The sequence below is a fragment of the Solea solea genome, chromosome 15 (genome assembly GCF_958295425.1).
Source record: "Solea solea chromosome 15, fSolSol10.1, whole genome shotgun sequence".
In the NCBI taxonomy this organism is placed as follows: Eukaryota; Metazoa; Chordata; class Actinopteri; order Pleuronectiformes; family Soleidae; genus Solea; species Solea solea.
Genome location: NC_081148.1, coordinates 23,332,990 through 23,353,046, shown reverse-complemented (window position 1 = coordinate 23,353,046; position 20,057 = coordinate 23,332,990). Strand labels below are relative to the sequence as shown.

Here is a 20,057-nt window from a genome sequence, read left to right as displayed (position 1 = left end):
CTATGACTTTTTTGCCACATTGTGGACGACATACTAACCTATGACTTTTTGGTCAAGTTTTGGACGACATACTAACCTATGACTTGTTGGTGACTTTTTGGACGACATACTAACCTATGACTTTTTTGTCACATTTCAGACGACATACTAACCTATGACTTTTTTGCCACATTTTGGACGACATACTAACCTATGACTTTTTTGTCACATTTTGGACAACATACTAAAGTATGACTTTTTTGTCACATTTTGAACGACATACTAACCTATGACTTTTTTGTCACATTTCGGACGACATACTAACCTATGACTTTTTTGTCACATTTCGGACGACATACTAACCTATGACTTTTTTTGTCACATTTTGGACGACATACTAACCTATGACTTTTTTGTCACATTTTGGACGACATACTAACCTATGACTTTTTTGTCACATTTTGGACGACATACTAACCTATGACTTTTTTGTCACATTTTGGACGACATACTAACCTGTGACTTTTTGGAAGACATACTAACCTATGACTTATTTGTCACGTTTTGGACGAAATACTAACCTATGACTTTTTTGTCTGGTTTTGGACGACATACTAACCTATGACTTTTTTGTCACATTTTGGACGGCATACTATAGTATGACTTTTTCGTCACATTTTGGACGACATACTAACCTATGACTTTTTTGTCACATTGTGGACGACATACTAACCTATGACTTTTTGGTCAAGTTTTGGACGACATACTAACCTATGACTCGTTGGTGACTTTTTGGACCACATACTAACCTATGACTTTTTCGTCACATTTCGGACGACATACTAACCTATGACTTTTTTGCCACATTTTGGACGACATACTAACCTATGACTTTTTTGCCACATTGTGGACGACATACTAACCTATGACTTTTTGGTCAAGTTTTGGACGACATACTAACCTATGACTTGTTGGTGACTTTTTGGACGACATACTAACCTATGACTTTTTTGTCACATTTCAGACGACATACTAACCTATGACTTTTTTGCCACATTTTGGACGACATACTAACCTATGACTTTTTTGTCACATTTTGGACAACATACTAAAGTATGACTTTTTTGTCACATTTTGAACGACATACTAACCTATGACTTTTTTGTCACATTTCGGACGACATACTAACCTATGACTTTTTTGTCACATTTCGGACGACATACTAACCTATGACTTTTTTTGTCACATTTTGGACGACATACTAACCTATGACTTTTTTGTCACATTTTGGACGACATACTAACCTATGACTTTTTTGTCACATTTTGGACGACATACTAACCTATGACTTTTTTGTCACATTTTGGACGACATACTAACCTATGACTTTTTGGTGACTTTTTGGAAGACATACTAACCTATGACTTATTTGTCAGGTTTTGGATGAAATACTAACCTATGACTTTTTTGTCTGGTTTTGGACGACATACTAACCTATGACTTTTTTGTCACATTTTGGACGGCATACTATAGTATGACTTTTTCGTCACATTTTGGACGACATACTAACCTATGACTTTTTTGTCACATTGTGGACGACATACTAACCTATGACTTTTTGGTCAAGTTTTGGACGACATACTAACCTATGACTTGTTGGTGACTTTTTGGACCACATACTAACCTATGACTTTTTTGTCACATTTCGGACGACATACTAACCTATGACTTTTTTGCCACATTTTGGACGACATACTAACCTATGACTTTTTTGTCACATTTCGGACGACATACTAACCTATGACTTGTTGGTGACTTTTTGGACGACATACTAACCTATGACTTTTTTGTCACATTTCGGACGACATACTTACCTATGACTTTTTTGCCACATTTTGGACGACATACTAACCTATGACTTTTTTGTCACATTTTGGACAACATACTAAAGTATGACTTTTTTGTCACATTTTGAACGACATACTAACCTATGACTTTTTTGTCACATTTCGGACGACATACTAACCTATGACTTTTTTGTCACATTTCGGACGACATACTAACCTATGACTTTTTTTGTCACATTTTGGACGACATACTAACCTATGACTTTTTTGTCACATTTTGGACGACATACTAACCTATGACTTTTTTGTCACATTTTGGACGACATACTAACCTATGACTTTTTTGTCACATTTTGGACGACATACTAACCTGTGACTTTTTGGAAGACATACTAACCTATGACTTATTTGTCACGTTTTGGACGAAATACTAACCTATGACTTTTTTGTCTGGTTTTGGACGACATACTAACCTATGACTTTTTTGTCACATTTTGGACGGCATACTATAGTATGACTTTTTCGTCACATTTTGGACGACATACTAACCTATGACTTTTTGTCACATTGTGGACGACATACTAACCTATGACTTTTTGGTCAAGTTTTGGACGACATACTAACCTATGACTTGTTGGTGACTTTTTGGACCACATACTAACCTATGACTTTTTTGTCACATTTCGGACGACATACTAACCTATGACTTTTTTGCCACATTTTGGACGACATACTAACCTATGACTTTTTTGTCACATTTCGGACGACATACTAACCTATGACTTGTTGGTGACTTTTTGGACGACATACTAACCTATGACTTTTTTGCCACATTTTGGACGACATACTAACCTAGGACTTTTTTGTCACATTTCGGACGACATACTAACCTATGACTTTTTTGCCACATTTCGGACGACATACTAACCTATGACTTTTTTGCCACATTTTGGACGACATACTAAGCTATGACTTTTTTGCCACATTTCGGACGACATACTAACCTATGACTTTTCTGTCACATTTTGGACGACATACTAACCTATGACTTTTTTGTCACATTTTGGACGACATACTAAACTATGACTTTTTTGTCACATTTTGGACGACATACGAACCTATGACCTTTTTGTCACATTTCGGACGACATACTAACCTATGACTTTTTTGTCACATTTTGGACAACATACTATAGTATGACTTTTTTGTCATGTTTTGGACGACATACTAAGCTATGACTTTTTTGTCACGTTTTGGACGACATACTAACCTATGACTTTTTTGTCACATTTTGGACGACATACTAACCTATGACTTTTTGGTGACTTTTTGGAAGACATACTAACCTATGACTTTTTTGTCACGTTTTGGACGACATACTATAGTATGACTTTTTTGTCATGTTTTGGACGACATACTTACCTATGAGTTTTTTGTCTGGTTTTGGACGACATACTAACCTATGACTTTTTTGTCACGTTTTGGACGACATAATAACCTATGACTTTTTCGTCAAATTTTGGACGACATACTAACCTATGACTTTTTTGTCACATTTTGGACGACATACTAACCTATGACTTTTTTGTCACATTGTGGACAACATACTATAGTATGACTTTTTTGTCATGTTTTGGACGACATACTAAGCTATGACTTTTTTGTCACGTTTTGGACGACATACTAACCTATGACTTTTTTGTCACATTTCGGACGACATACTAACCTATGACTTTTTTGTCACATTTCGGACGACATACTAACCTATGACTTTTTTGCCACATTTTGGACGACATACTAACCTAGGACTTTTTTGTCACATTTCGGACGACATACTAACCTATGACTTTTTTGCCACATTTCGGACGACATACTAACCTATGACTTTTTTGCCACATTTTGGACAACATACTAAGCTATGACTTTTTTGCCACATTTCGGACGACATACTAACCTATGACTTTTCTGTCACATTTTGGACGACATACTAACCTATGACTTTTTTGTCACATTTTGGACGACATACTAAACTATGACTTTTTTGTCACATTTTGGACGACATATTAACCTATGACTTTTTTGTCACATTTCGGACGACATACTAACCTATGACTTTTTTGTCACATTTTGGACAACATACTATAGTATGACTTTTTTGTCATGTTTTGGACGACATACTAAGCTATGACTTTTTTGTCACGTTTTGGACGACATACTAACCTATGACTTTTTTGTCACATTTTGGACGACATACTAACCTATGACTTTTTTGTCACGTTTTGGACGACATACTAACCTATGACTTTTTGGTGACTTTTTGGAAGACATACTAACCTATGACTTTTTTGTCACGTTTTGGACGACATACTAACCTATGACTTTTTTGTCACATTTTGGACGACATACTAACCTATGACTTTTTTGTCACATTTTGGACAACATACTATAGTATGACTTTTTTGTCATGTTTTGGACGACATACTTACCTATGAGTTTTTTGTCTGGTTTTGGACGACATACTAACCTATGACTTTTTTGTCACGTTTTGGACGACATAATAACCTATGACTTTTTCGTCACATTTTGGACGACATACTAACCTATGACTTTTTTGTCACATTGTGGACAACATACTATAGTATGACTTTTTTGTCATGTTTTGGACGACATACTAAGCTATGACTTTTTTGTCACGTTTTGGACGACATACTAACCTATGACTTTTTTGTCACATTTTGGACGACATACTAACCTATGACTTTTTTGTCACGTTTTGGACGACATACTTACCTATGACTTTTTTTTCACGTTTTGGACGACATACTAACCTAAGACTTTTTTGTCACATTTTGGACGACATACTAACCTATGACTTTTTTGTCACATTGTGGACGACATACTAACCTATGACTTTTTTGCCACATTGTGGACGACATACTAACCTATGACTTTTTTGTCAAGTTTTGGACGACATACTAACCTATGACTTGTTAGTGACTTTTTGGACGACATACTAACCTATGACTTTTTTGTCACGTTTTGGACAACATACTATAGTATGACTTTTTTGTCACATTTTGGACGACATACTAACCTATGACTTTTTTGCCACATTTTGGACGACATACTAACCTATGACTTTTTTGTCACATTTCGGACGACATACTAACATATGACTTTTTTGCCACATTTCGGACGACATACTAACCTATGACTTTTTTGCCACATTTTGGACGACATACTAACCTATGACTTTTTTGTCTCATTTTGGACGACATACTAACCTATGAATTTTTTGTCACGTTTTGGACGACATACTAACCTATGACTTTTTTATCTCATTTTGGACGACATACTAACCTATGACTTTTTTGTCACGTTTTGGACAACATACTAACCTATGAATTTTTTGTCACATTTTGGACGACATACTAACCTATGACTTTTTTGTCACATTTTGGACAACACACCAACCTATGACTTTTTTGTCACATTTCGGACGACATACTAACCTATGACTTTTTTGCCACATTTTGGACGACATACTAACCTATGACTTTTTTGTCACATTTCGGACGACATACTAACCTATGACTTTTTTGCCACATTTTGGACGACATACTAACCTATGACTTTTTTGTCACATTTTGGACAACATACTAACCTATGACTTTTTTGCCACATTTTGGACGACATACTAACCTATGACTTTTTTTTCACTTTTCGGAAGACATACTAACCTATGACTTTTTTGTCACATTTTGGACAACATACTATAGTATGACTTTTTTGTCACATTTTGGACGAAATACTAACTGATGACTTTTTGGACAACATAATATATATGACCCTTGATAGGCCTTGAACCCACAACCCCAGACTTATGAGGCCAATGCCTTACCCATTAGGCCACTGGAGCTCCTTTACAACTTGTCTGGGAGGCGACATATAGTATGACTTGTTTGTCACATTTTGGACGACATACTAACCTATGACTTTTTTGTCACATTTCGGACGACATACTAACCTATGACTTGTTGGTGACTTTTTGGACGACATACTAACCTATGACTTTTTTGTCACATTTCGGACGACATACTAACCTATGACTTGTTGGTGACTTTTTGGACGACATACTAACCTATGACTTTTTTGTCACGTTTTGGACAACATACTATAGTATGACTTTTTTGTCACATTTTGGACGACATACTAACCTATGACTTTTTTGCCACATTTTGGACGACATACTAACCTATGACTTTTTTGTCTCATTTTGGACGACATACTAACCTATGACTTTTTTGTCACGTTTTGTACGACATACTAACCTATGACTTTTTTGTCACGTTTTGGACGACATACTAACCTATGAATTTTTTGTCACGTTTTGGACGACATACTAACCTATGACTTGTTGGTGACTTTTTGGACGACATACTAACCTATGACTTTTTTGCCACATTTTGGATGACATACTAACCGATGACTTTTTTGTCACATTTTGGACGACATACTAACCTATGACTTTTTTGTCATGTTTTGGACGACATACTAACCTATGAGTTTTTTGTCTGGTTTTGGACGACATACTAACCTATGACTTTTTTGTCACGTTTTGGACGACATAATAACCTATGACTTTTTTGTCACGTTTTGGACAACATACTATAGTATGACTTTTTTGTCACGTTTTGGACGACATACTAACCTATGACTTTTTTGTCTCATTTTGGACGACATACTAACCTATGACTTTTTTGTCACATTTTGGACGACATACTAACCTATGACTTTTTTACCACATTTTGGACAACATACTAACCTATGACTTTTTTGTCTAATTTTGGACAACATACTAACCTATGACTTTTTTTTCACGTTTTGGACGACATACTAACCTATGACTTTTTTGTCACATTTTGGACAACATACTATAGTATGACTTTTTTGTCACAGTTTGGACGAAATACTAACTGATGACTTTTCGGACAACATAATAATGTATGACCCTTGATAGGCCTTGAACCCACAACCCCAGACTTATGAGGCAAATGCCTTACCCATTAGGCCACTGGAGCTCCTTTACAACTTGTCTGGGAGGCGACATATAGTATGACTTGTTTGTCACATTTTGGACGACATACTAACCTATGACTTTTTTGTCACATTTTGGACGACATACTAACCTATGACTTTTTGGTGACTTTTTGGACGACATACTAACCTATGACTTTTTTGTCTGGTTTTGGACGACATACTAACCTATGACTTTCTTGTCAAGTTTTGGACGACATACTAACCTATGACTTTTTTGTCACATTTTGGACGACATACTAACCTATGAATTTTTTGTCACGTTTTGGACGACATACTAACCTATGACTTTTTTGTCACATTGTGGAAGACATACTAACCTATGACTTTTTTGTCACGTTTTGGACGACATACTAACCTATGACTTTTTTGTCACGTTTTGGACGACATACTAACCTATGACTTTTTCGTCACATTTTGGACGACATACTAACCTATGACTTTTTTGTCACATTTTGGACGACATACTAACCTATGACTTTTTTGCCACATTTTGGACGACATACTAACCTATGACTTTTTTGTCTCATTTTGGACGACATACTAACCTATGACTTTTTTGTCACATTTTGGACGACATACTAACCTATGACTTTTTTGTCACATTTTGGACGACATACTAACCTATGACTTTTTTGTCTCATTTTGGACGACATACTAACCTATGACTTTTTTGTCACGTTTTGGACGACATACTAACCTTTGAATTTTTTGTCACGTTTTGGACGACATACTAACCTATGACTTTTTTGTCTCATTTTGGACGACATACTAACCTATGACTTTTTTGTCACGTTTTGGACGACATACTAACCTTTGAATTTTTTGTCACGTTTTGGATGACATACTAACCGATGACTTTTTGGACAACATAATAATGTATGACCCTTGATAGGCCTTGAACCCACAACCCCAGACTTATGAGGCCAATGCCTTACCCATTAGGCCACTGGAGCTCCTTTAAAACTTGTCTGGGAGGCGACATATAGTATGACTTGTTTGTCACATTTTGGACGACATACTAACCTATGACTTTTTTGTCACATTTTGGATGACATACTAACCTATGACTTTTTTGTGACTTTTTGGACGACATACTAACCTATGACTTTTTTGTCTGGTTTTGGACGACATACTAACCTATGACTTTTTGGTGACTTTTTGGAAGACATACTAACCTATGACTTTTTTGTCACGTTTTGGACGACATACTAACCTATGACTTTTTTGTCTCATTTTGGACGACATACTAACCTATGACTTTCTTGTCAAGTTTTGGACGACATACTAACCTATGACTTTTTTGTCACATTTTGGACGACATACTAACCTATGAATTTTTTGTCACGTTTTGGACGACATACTAACCTATGACTTTTTTGTCACATTGTGGAAGACATACTAACCTATGACTTTTTTGTCACGTTTTGGACGACATACTAACCTATGACTTTTTTGTCACGTTTTGGACGACATACTAACCTATGACTTTTTCGTCACATTTTGGACGACATACTAACCTATGACTTTTTTGTCACATTTTGGACGACATACTAACCTATGACTTTTTTGCCACATTTTGGACGACATACTAACCTATGACTTTTTTGTCTCATTTTGGACGACATACTAACCTATGACTTTTTTGTCACATTTTGGACGACATACTAACCTATGACTTTTTTGTCACATTTTGGACGACATACTAACCTATGACTTTTTTGTCTCATTTTGGACGACATACTAACCTATGACTTTTTTGTCACGTTTTGGACGACATACTAACCTTTGAATTTTTTGTCACGTTTTGGACGACATACTAACCTATGACTTTTTTGTCTCATTTTGGACGACATACTAACCTATGACTTTTTTGTCACGTTTTGGACGACATACTAACCTTTGAATTTTTTGTCACGTTTTGGATGACATACTAACCGATGACTTTTTGGACAACATAATAATGTATGACCCTTGATAGGCCTTGAACCCACAACCCCAGACTTATGAGGCCAATGCCTTACCCATTAGGCCACTGGAGCTCCTTTAAAACTTGTCTGGGAGGCGACATATAGTATGACTTGTTTGTCACATTTTGGACGACATACTAACCTATGACTTTTTTGTCACATTTTGGATGACATACTAACCTATGACTTTTTTGTGACTTTTTGGACGACATACTAACCTATGACTTTTTTGTCTGGTTTTGGACGACATACTAACCTATGACTTTTTGGTGACTTTTTGGAAGACATACTAACCTATGACTTTTTTGTCACGTTTTGGACGACATACTAACCTATGACTTTTTTGTCTCATTTTGGACGACATACTAACCTATGACTTTTTTTCACGTTTTGGACGACATACTAACCTATGACTTTTTTGTCACATTTTGGACAACATACTATAGTATGACTTTTTCGTCACGTTTTGGACGACATACTAACCTATGACTTTTTTGTCACGTTTTGGACGAAATACTAACCTATGACTTTTTCGTCACATTTTGGACGACATACTAACCTATGACTTTTTTGTCACATTTTGGACGACATACTAACCTATGACTTTTTTGCCACATTTTGGACTACATACTAACCTATGACTTTTTTGTCACATTTCGGACGACATACTAACCTATGACTTTTTTGCCACATTTTGGACGACATACTAACCTATGACTTTTTTGTCTCATTTTGGACGACATACTAACCTATGACTTTTTTGTCACATTTTGGACGACATACTAACCTATGACTTTTTTACCACATTTTGGACGACATACTAACCTATGACTTTTTTGTCTCATTTTGGACAACATACTAACCTATGACTTTTTTTTCACGTTTTGGACGACATACTAACCTATGACTTTTTTGTCACATTTTGGACAACATACTATAGTATGACTTTTTTGTCACATTTTGGACGAAATACTAACTGATGACTTTTTGGACAACATAATAATGTATGACCCTTGATAGGCCTTGAACCCACAACCCCAGACTTATGAGGCAAATGCCTTACCCATTAGGCCACTGGAGCTCCTTTACAACTTGTCTGGGAGGCGACATATAGTATGACTTGTTTGTCACATTTTGGACGACATACTAACCTATGACTTTTTTGTCACATTTTGGCGACATACTAACCTATGACTTTTTGGTGACTTTTTGGACGACATACTAACCTATGACTTTTTTGTCTGGTTTTGGACGACATACTAACCTATGACTTTCTTGTCAAGTTTTGGACGACATACTAACCTATGACTTTTTTGTCACATTTTGGACGACATACTAACCTATGAATTTTTTGTCACGTTTTGGACGACACACTAACCTATGACTTTTTTGTCACATTTTGGACGGCATACTAACCTATGACTTTTTTGTCACATTGTGGAAGACATACTAACCTATGACTTTTTTGTCACGTTTTGGACGACATACTAACCTATGACTTTTTTGTCACGTTTTGTACGACATACTAACCTATGACTTTTTCGTCACATTTTGGACGACATACTAACCTATGACTTTTTCGTCACATTTTGGACGACATACTAACCTATGACTTTTTGCCACATTTTGGACGACATACTAACCTATGACTTTTTTGTCACATTTTGGACGACATACTAACCTATGACTTTTTTGCCACATTTTGGACGACATACTAACCTATGACTTTTTTGTCACATTTCGGACGACATACTAACCTATGACTTTTTTGCCACATTTTGGACGACATACTAACCTATGACTTTTTTGTCTCATTTTGGACGACATACTAACCTATGACTTTTTTGTCACATTTTGGACGACATACTAACCTATGACTTTTTTACCACATTTTGGACGACATACTAACCTATGACTTTTTTGTCTCATTTTGGACAACATACTAACCTATGACTTTTTTTTCACGTTTTGGACGACATACTAACCTATGACTTTTTTGTCACATTTTGGACAACATACTATAGTATGACTTTTTTGTCACATTTTGGACAACATACTATAGTATGACTTTTTTGTCACATTTTGGACGAAATACTAACTGATGACTTTTCGGACAACATAATAATGTATGACCCTTGAACCCACAACCCCAGACTTATGAGGCAAATGCCTTACCCATTAGGCCACTGGAGCTCCTTTACAACTTGTCTGGGAGGCGACATATAGTATGACTTGTTTGTCACATTTTGGACGACATACTAACCTATGACTTTTTTGTCACATTTTGGCGACATACTAACCTATGACTTTTTGGTGACTTTTTGGACGACATACTAACCTATGACTTTTTTGTCTGGTTTTGGACGACATACTAACCTATGACTTTCTTGTCAAGTTTTGGACGACATACTAACCTATGACTTTTTTGTCACATTTTGGACGACATACTAACCTATGAATTTTTTGTCACGTTTTGGACGACACACTAACCTATGACTTTTTTGTCACATTTTGGACGGCATACTAACCTATGACTTTTTTGTCACATTGTGGAAGACATACTAACCTATGACTTTTTTGTCACGTTTTGGACGACATACTAACCTATGACTTTTTTGTCACGTTTTGTACGACATACTAACCTATGACTTTTTCGTCACATTTTGGACGACATACTAACCTATGACTTTTTCGTCACATTTTGGACGACATACTAACCTATGACTTTTTGCCACATTTTGGACGACATACTAACCTATGACTTTTTTGTCACATTTTGGACGACATACTAACCTATGACTTTTTTGTCACATTTTGGACGACATACTAACCTATGACTTTTTTGTCACATTTTGGACGACATACTAACCTATGACTTTTTTGTCTCATTTTGGACGACATACTAACCTATGACTTTTTTGTCACGTTTTGGACGACATACTAACCTTTGAATTTTTTGTCAAGTTTTGGACGACATACTAACCTATGACTTTTTTGTCTCATTTTGGACGACATACTAACCTATGACTTTTTTGTCACGTTTTGGACGACATACTAACCTTTGAATTTTTTGTCACGTTTTGGATGACATACTAACCGATGACTTTTTGGACAACATAATAATGTATGACCCTTGATAGGCCTTGAACCCACAACCCCAGACTTATGAGGCCAATGCCTTACCCATTAGGCCACTGGAGCTCCTTTAAAACTTGTCTGGGAGGCGACATATAGTATGACTTGTTTGTCACATTTTGGACGACATACTAACCTATGACTTTTTTGTCACATTTTGGACGACATACTAACCTATGACTTTTTTGTCACATTTTGGACGACATACTAACCTATGACTTTTTTGTCTGGTTTTGGACGACATACTAACCTATGACTTTTTGGTGACTTTTTGGAAGACATACTAACCTATGACTTTTTTGTCACGTTTTGGACGACATACTAACCTATGACTTTTTTGTCTCATTTTGGACGACATACTAACCTATGACCTTTTTTCACGTTTTGGACGACATACTAACCTATGACTTTTTTGTCACATTTTGGACAACATACTATAGTATGACTTTTTCGTCACGTTTTGGACGACATACTAACCTATGACTTTTTTGTCACGTTTTGGACGAAATACTAACCTATGACTTTTTCGTCACATTTTGGACGACATACTAACCTATGACTTTTTTGCCACATTTTGGACTACATACTAACCTATGACTTTTTTGTCACATTTCGGACGACATACTAACCTATGACTTTTTTGCCACATTTTGGACGACATACTAACCTATGACTTTTTTGTCTCATTTTGGACGACATACTAACCTATGACTTTTTTGTCACATTTTGGACGACATACTAACCTATGACTTTTTTACCACATTTTGGACGACATACTAACCTATGACTTTTTTGTCTCATTTTGGACAACATACTAACCTATGACTTTTTTTTCACGTTTTGGACGACATACTAACCTATGACTTTTTTGTCACATATTGGACAACATACTATAGTATGACTTTTTTGTCACATTTTGGACGAAATACTAACTGATGACTTTTCGGACAACATAATAATGTATGACCCTTGATAGGCCTTGAAACCACAACCCCAGACTTATGAGGCAAATGCCTTACCTATTAGGCCACTGGAGCTCCTTTACAACTTGTCTGGGAGGCGACATATAGTATGACTTGTTTGTCACATTTTGGACGACATACTAACCTATGACTTTTTTGTCACATTGTGGAAGACATACTAACCTATGACTTTTTTGTCACGTTTTGGACGACATACTAACCTATGACTTTTTTGTCACGTTTTGGACGACATACTAACCTATGACTTTTTCGTCACATTTTGGACGACATACTAACCTATGACTTTTTTGTCACATTTTGGACAACATACTAACCTATGACTTTTTCGTCACATTTTGGACGACATACTAACCTATGACTTTTTTGTCACATTTTGGACGACATACTAACCTATGACTTTTTTGCCACATTTTGGACGACATACTAACCTATGACTTTTTTGTCTCATTTTGGACGACATACTAACCTATGACTTTTTTGTCACATTTTGGACGACATACTAACCTATGACTTTTTTGTCACATTTTGGACGACATACTAACCTATGACTTTTTTGTCTCATTTTGGACGACATACTAACCTATGACTTTTTTGTCAGGTTTTGGACGACATACTAACCTTTGAATTTTTTGTCACGTTTTGGACGACATACTAACCTATGACTTTTTTGTCACATTTTGGACGACATACCAACCTATGACTTTTTTGCCACATTTTGGATGACATACTAACCGATGACTTTTTGGACAACATAATAATGTATGACCCTTGATAGGCCTTGAACCCACAACCCCAGACTTATGAGGCCAATGCCTTACCCATTAGGCCACTGGAGCTCCTTTAAAACTTGTCTGGGAGGCGACGTATAGTATGACTTGTTTGTCACATTTTGGACGACATACTAACCTATGACTTTTTTGTCACATTTTGGATGACATACTAACCTATGACTTTTTGGTGACTTTTTGGACGACATACTAACCTATGACTTTTTTGTCTGGTTTTGGACGACATACTAACCTATGACTTTTTGGTGACTTTTTGGAAGACATACTAACCTATGACTTTTTTGTCACGTTTTGGACGACATACTAACCTATGACTTTTTTGTCTCATTTTGGACGACATACTAACCTATGACTTTTTTTCATGTTTTGGACGACATACTAACCTATGACTTTTTTGTCACATTTTGGACAACATACTATAGTATGACTTTTTCGTCACATTTTGGACGACATACTAACCTATGACTTTTTTGTCACATTTTGGACAACATACTATAGTATGACTTTTTCGTCACATTTTGGACGACATACTAACCTATGACTTTTTTGTCATGTTTTGGACGACATACTAACCTATGACTTTTTTGTCACATTGTGGACGACATACTAACCTATGACTTTTTGGACGACATACTAACCTATGACTTTTTTGTCTGGTTTTGGACGACATACTAACCTATGACTTTTTTGTCACATTTTGGACGGCATACTATAGTATGACTTTTTTGTCACATTTTGGACGACATACTAACCCATGACTTTTTTGTCACATTGTGGACGACATACTAACCTATGACTTTTTTGTCACGTTTTGGACGATTTACTAACCTATGACTTTTTCGTCACATTTTGGACGACATACTAACCTATGACTTTTTTGTCACATTTTGGACGACGTACTAACCTATGACTTTTTTGTCACATTGTGGACGACATACTAACCTATGACTTTTTTGCCACATTGTGGACGACATACTAACCTATGACTTTTTTGTCAAGTTTTGGACGACATACTAACCTATGACTTTTTTGTCAAGTTTTGGACGACATACTAACCTATGACTTTTTTGTCACATTTCGGACGACATACTAACCTATGAATTTTTTGTCATGTTTTGGACGACATACTAACCTATGACTTTTTTTTCACGTTTTGGACGACATACTAACCCATGACTTTTTTGTCACATTTTGGACGACATACTAACCTATGCCTTTTTTGCCACATTTTGGACGACATACTAACCTATGACTTTTTTGTCAAGTTTTGGACGACGTACTAACCTATGACTTTTTTAGTCACATTTTGGACGACATACTAACCCATGACTTTTTTGTCACATTTCGGACGACATACTAACCTATGACTTTTATGTCACATTTTGGACGACATACTAACCTATGACTTTTTTGTCACATTTTGGACGACATACTAACCTATGACTTTTTTTTCACATTTCGGACGACATACTAACCCATTACTTTTTTGTCAAATTTCGGACGACATAGTAACCTATGACTTTTTGCCACATTTTGGACAACATACTATAGTATGACTTTTTTGTCACATTTTGGACGAAATACTATACGATGACTTTTTGGACAACATAATAATGTATGACCCGTGATAGGACTTGAAGCCACAACCCCAGACTTATGAGGCCAATACCTTACCCATTAGGCCACTGGAGCTCCTTTACAACTTGTCTGGGAGGCGACATATAGTATGACTTGTTTCTCACGTTTTGGACCACATACTAACCTATGACTTTTATGTCACATTTTGGACGACATACTAACCTATGACTTTTTCATCACATTTTGGACGACATACTAAGATTTTATCGTCACATGTTGGATGATATACTATCACTTCAGATCACAAGGTTGCCTGTTCAAATCCACTTCAGGGTCAAAATTCTTGGCCAATGTACATAAACATGTGCCTGATGTGTGTGTCTAACAGGTTTCTGTTGCGCATATTCCAAGCAATTGCACAAGCACAGAGAGACACACAGACAGAGGCACCAAAAACAATACTTCACTCCCACTCCGTGGCGTGAGTAAAAAGCATGATGACTGGATTTTGAAAATGTAGAGATGTACAATAAAAAAAATAAGCGATAATACATGTGACGTGCACTTACATTCGGGATAATAGGAGGAGTCAACGTCCCTTTCTTCAAACCCTCCCAGTTAAAGCCTTCAAACCATCTAAAAAAAGGAGAACAACGTTGTAATAAGGGGGTTATGGGAAAACAATCTCACCTCTGATACAAATAATAATACAGGTAAGGAGATATTATCACAGTAATACTCTTAATAATTATAAAATATACAGGTATTAAATTGTGATAGGGTCAATACTGATAATAACCTTATTATAATATTACTACATTTTCTTATTATTACAGTTATTACAGAGCTATTACATGGTTGTTACATGGTTATTTCTTAAATAATAACTTTCCTGTCAAAAATTATCACCATATTATTATTATTAGTATATAAATAGTTAATATGGTACAATAATAATATACAATACCATACTGATAATGTAATTACAGAATGATATTTATTTGTCAGATCACTCACTTGTGCTTTTGGATGTCTTTGACACCGTTTTTCAAGTTTCCCAGTCGTTCAGAAGGATTATCCCTGCAGGAGAGTAGAAGACACGACGGCTCAGCACGTAGATCCACTTAAACGCTTCAACAAACGTTTATAAAAACTCAACAGCTGGAGGCGCCAATGCTCACCTGCATAGCTTTTTGATTAGGTTGCCAGCATTTTTGGTTATTTTCTTTGGAAATTCAATCATGTCAATGCCTCTCAGGATGATGTTGTATGTTTTCATTGGGTCGGGGCCCGAGAATGGAGGGCTGCATTACAGAGACACATCAGACAAACAATAATTCAATATGAACTTGTCATTTGTTTTCAGGAAATTCTCAGTTCAACATCAACTTCATTTATTGAAGCACAAATTTGGTGTCATGGGTAAAAATGCCTGGGCTTGTGTGTACCTGCCAGTTAGGAGCTCAAACATGAGGATCCCTAGGGACCAGTAGTCGGCTGAGATGTCGTGGCCCTTGTTCAGGATAATTTCAGGTGCTACATACTCCGGCGTTCCACAGAAAGTCCATGTCTTCTTCCCAAACCCGATCTTCTTGGCGAAACCAAAGTCCACCTCAAGAAAAACAAAACATTTTTGCTCTGATCCCTTGTGTCGAGTTAAACAGGAACTTAAAAAATTATTATATATGTCGCATTTTTTGCCTGTTTTATTGCACATAAAATAATGACATTTATTGATATAGTTGTGGAAGTAGGAAAACAAGGGTGGTTTAAACCAGGACATTTTCACAGAGAGACAGAACAAAACCAATAAAACACATAAAAACAAACATAAACAGAGTCTAATTCCCAAAACATTTCATAATATTTCAAAAAACAAGGGTTTTTAGATGCAATTGAAAAGAAATGAAAGCTGTTAGTGGGCTGTAACAGGCGAAGACTCAATCTCATCATCAAATCCATCAAATACTGTGATTTTAGAGACACCAGCAGAATTGTGAAGCTGAAAAAGTGTAATTGTTTATTAAAGCTAGGGTATGGAAGTCAGCAAGAACAAAAACAGCAACAACTAGCTATACATTAAAAAAAAATGCAAAAGACACATCTGAGCCACTCCCATTCATTCATTCATCAAAGTTCTGCCTATCAAAAATCACAGGAAGTCGTCGTTTGTATAGTATCATATCATAAACTTGAAGTTTATTCATTGTAGTCTATAACCGGGTTGTAAAAAGATAAAATGGCTTTAATATTACACTTTTTACTTGATGTTTTTAAATGATGTCATTAGTATAGTGTCAAATATCATGTATATATTTTCTATTTATCAGAAAAACTAAGATATTCTATGGATTGAGGGTTCCACGTTGACGTCTTACCAGTTTGGCGTAGCCCCTGTGATCCAGTATAAGGTTCTCTGGTTTGAGGTCTCTGTAGATGATTCCTTTGGAATGCAGGTAAGCAAAGGCCTCGACGACGCACGCTGTGTAAAACCTCGTGGTCGAGTCCTCGAATGAACCCCTGAAAAACACAGTGGGGATGAAAAGAGCTGAACTGTGAGTGAACTTGACGAGATATGAGCAGAAAAACTGCGGCGGTGCAATAATTACATCTGCTGTTAAATCAGATTCAGTTCTAACTGAGGCTTCTGTCGTGTTTTAAACGTATACAAAACAGAGCTGGAAATCTAAGATACTGCTGCATAAATCCATGTTGAAATAAAAACTGGTTGTAAAATAGCTTGTGCTGGATTTTACAGCAACATTTTGAAACTTTTAACTCCAAAGAATGACAAATTAAATGGTTCAAGTTTATTGAAATCACTTTTCACATCTATGTATAACATTTGTATTGAACATTCATGTGTTAAAAATGACTCAGATCATCTACCAGCATTTTTTTTGTCATTATTTGGAGATAAATGTGGCAAAATGTATATAGCATATATATATATATACATATATATATATACATATATATATACATATATATATACATATATATATATATATATATGTATACATATATATGTATATATATATATATATATGTATGCACAGCAATATTTGCAAAATTAAAAATACATTTTTGAGTTTGGATAATACAATGTTCTAAATCAAAATTAAACTTAAGTTGTGTCCAGTTTTTACTTTACAACTGAATGTTAAATCCAAATATTTTAATCTAAATGTTAAATTTAAATAAACAGTGAAACTGTGAGTGGCAGATTAACATTTGACATTTAAATTTAACATTTACATTTGGATTATTGTTGTCAATCTGGTTAAACTGGTTAGTCTGCTTTGAATGAATTGTAGTACTCAGCCTGTGTGTGTGTATCCAGAGCAGAAACAGAATGAAACGTGGTGAGATGGCGCTCACCTGTCTCTCAGAATGGTCCACAGTTCCCCTCCTAAACACGCTTCCATCAGCATGTACAGATACTTGCTGTCCTTGAAGGTTCTATAGAGTCTGGTAACAACAGGGAAGAAAAAGCAGGGTCTCAAAGGTGTGAAGCTGCCGAAAAACATGTACATTCATTTCCATTAATTATGTTTTTAAATAATGATTGTATCATCAGATTATGTTCTGATCTTTCTGGGTCTTTTTCTGCCTGTATTATTTCACAGGATAAACAAAGGGTGCAACTTTGAACTATTCATTGATTGTTTTGTGTAATAAGATAACAAAATAACACGTTTTCTTTGAATATGAACCATAATGAGCACTTGTTCTTTTAAAAAAAGGCAGTTTGATGTCAATAACTCCTCGGTTATTACAATTCATAGTTTTCAAACGTTGCAATTAAATAAAATTGCAAAAAGGCTGCAATTTTATTAACTGTCACTGGTTTTCCAAACCTACTGTAATGACAGATAATATGTTTTCATTGCAAGTAATTACATTAAAATTGTACTTTTAAAAAAATGTTGTACACAATTCATTTGAACAAAATTCATATATATATATGATGGGATTGTGTACCTAACAATGAAATCCGAGTGCGCCTCCTGCATGATGAGCTTCTCTGAGCGAATGTGCTCCTGCTGCCTCGTGTCGACGATGTGCCGCTTCTTCAGGATCTTCATGGCGAAGGTTTTGCTCTCGTCGCTCTTCAGCTGAACCTATACAGAAAAAAGACAAAGAATCATTACTGCAAAATGATAAGGATTACAAAACAAAATCATTCATTTATTTTTTAGTAACCAGGCGCAGTGACTCATACCAGCTCGACGCGTCCAAAGCCGCCGACCCCCAGGGTGTCGATGATGTTGAAGTCGGCGAGATTGAGGTTAAAGAAAAACGCGTTCTCTGCTTCGTACCTGAGGAGTGGAGGAGAGATTTGTGATGAAAAATAGCAACGCTCAACAATAACAACGAGCAGTTTCTCTTTTGAGATCATTCATTTGCAAATCAATCACGGTACATAATCTCTTCAGAGAAAAGTTCAGGTTATAAACCAGCCTGAGACCAAAATACTTTCCTTTATAATCCTGTGATGACTTCAGAGCTCGAACTAACGATTATATTCACGATCGATCGAGTAATCGTTTGGTCCATAAAATGTCATCAAATGTTGAAAAACCTTGATTCGTGTTTGTCAAACCTGGAAATGATGATCATCTGAAATGTCTTGTTTTGTCCACAAATCAAAATGATTCAGTTTTAGTGATTTCTTTG

At 35.9% G+C, this 20,057-nt stretch overlaps 1 protein-coding gene across 5 annotated transcripts in view; it reads right to left on the bottom strand.

Moving 5' to 3' along the window:
- The window catches only part of LOC131474277 (cGMP-dependent protein kinase 1), a 149,657-nt gene that overhangs the window by 6,191 nt on the left and 123,409 nt on the right, over positions 1-20,057 (bottom strand). For all 5 annotated transcript variants that reach the window (XM_058652058.1, XM_058652057.1, XM_058652059.1 and 2 more), the window contains 8 exons: positions 19,603-19,699; positions 19,362-19,501; positions 18,759-18,848; positions 17,756-17,897; positions 16,826-16,989; positions 16,559-16,681; positions 16,395-16,457; positions 15,947-16,013 (listed from right to left, as the gene is read on the bottom strand). In XM_058652058.1, the coding sequence (XP_058508041.1) occupies positions 15,947-16,013; positions 16,395-16,457; positions 16,559-16,681; positions 16,826-16,989; positions 17,756-17,897; positions 18,759-18,848; positions 19,362-19,501; positions 19,603-19,699 (886 nt within the window). The remainder of the gene's footprint in view (positions 1-15,946; positions 16,014-16,394; positions 16,458-16,558; positions 16,682-16,825; positions 16,990-17,755; positions 17,898-18,758; positions 18,849-19,361; positions 19,502-19,602; positions 19,700-20,057) is intronic.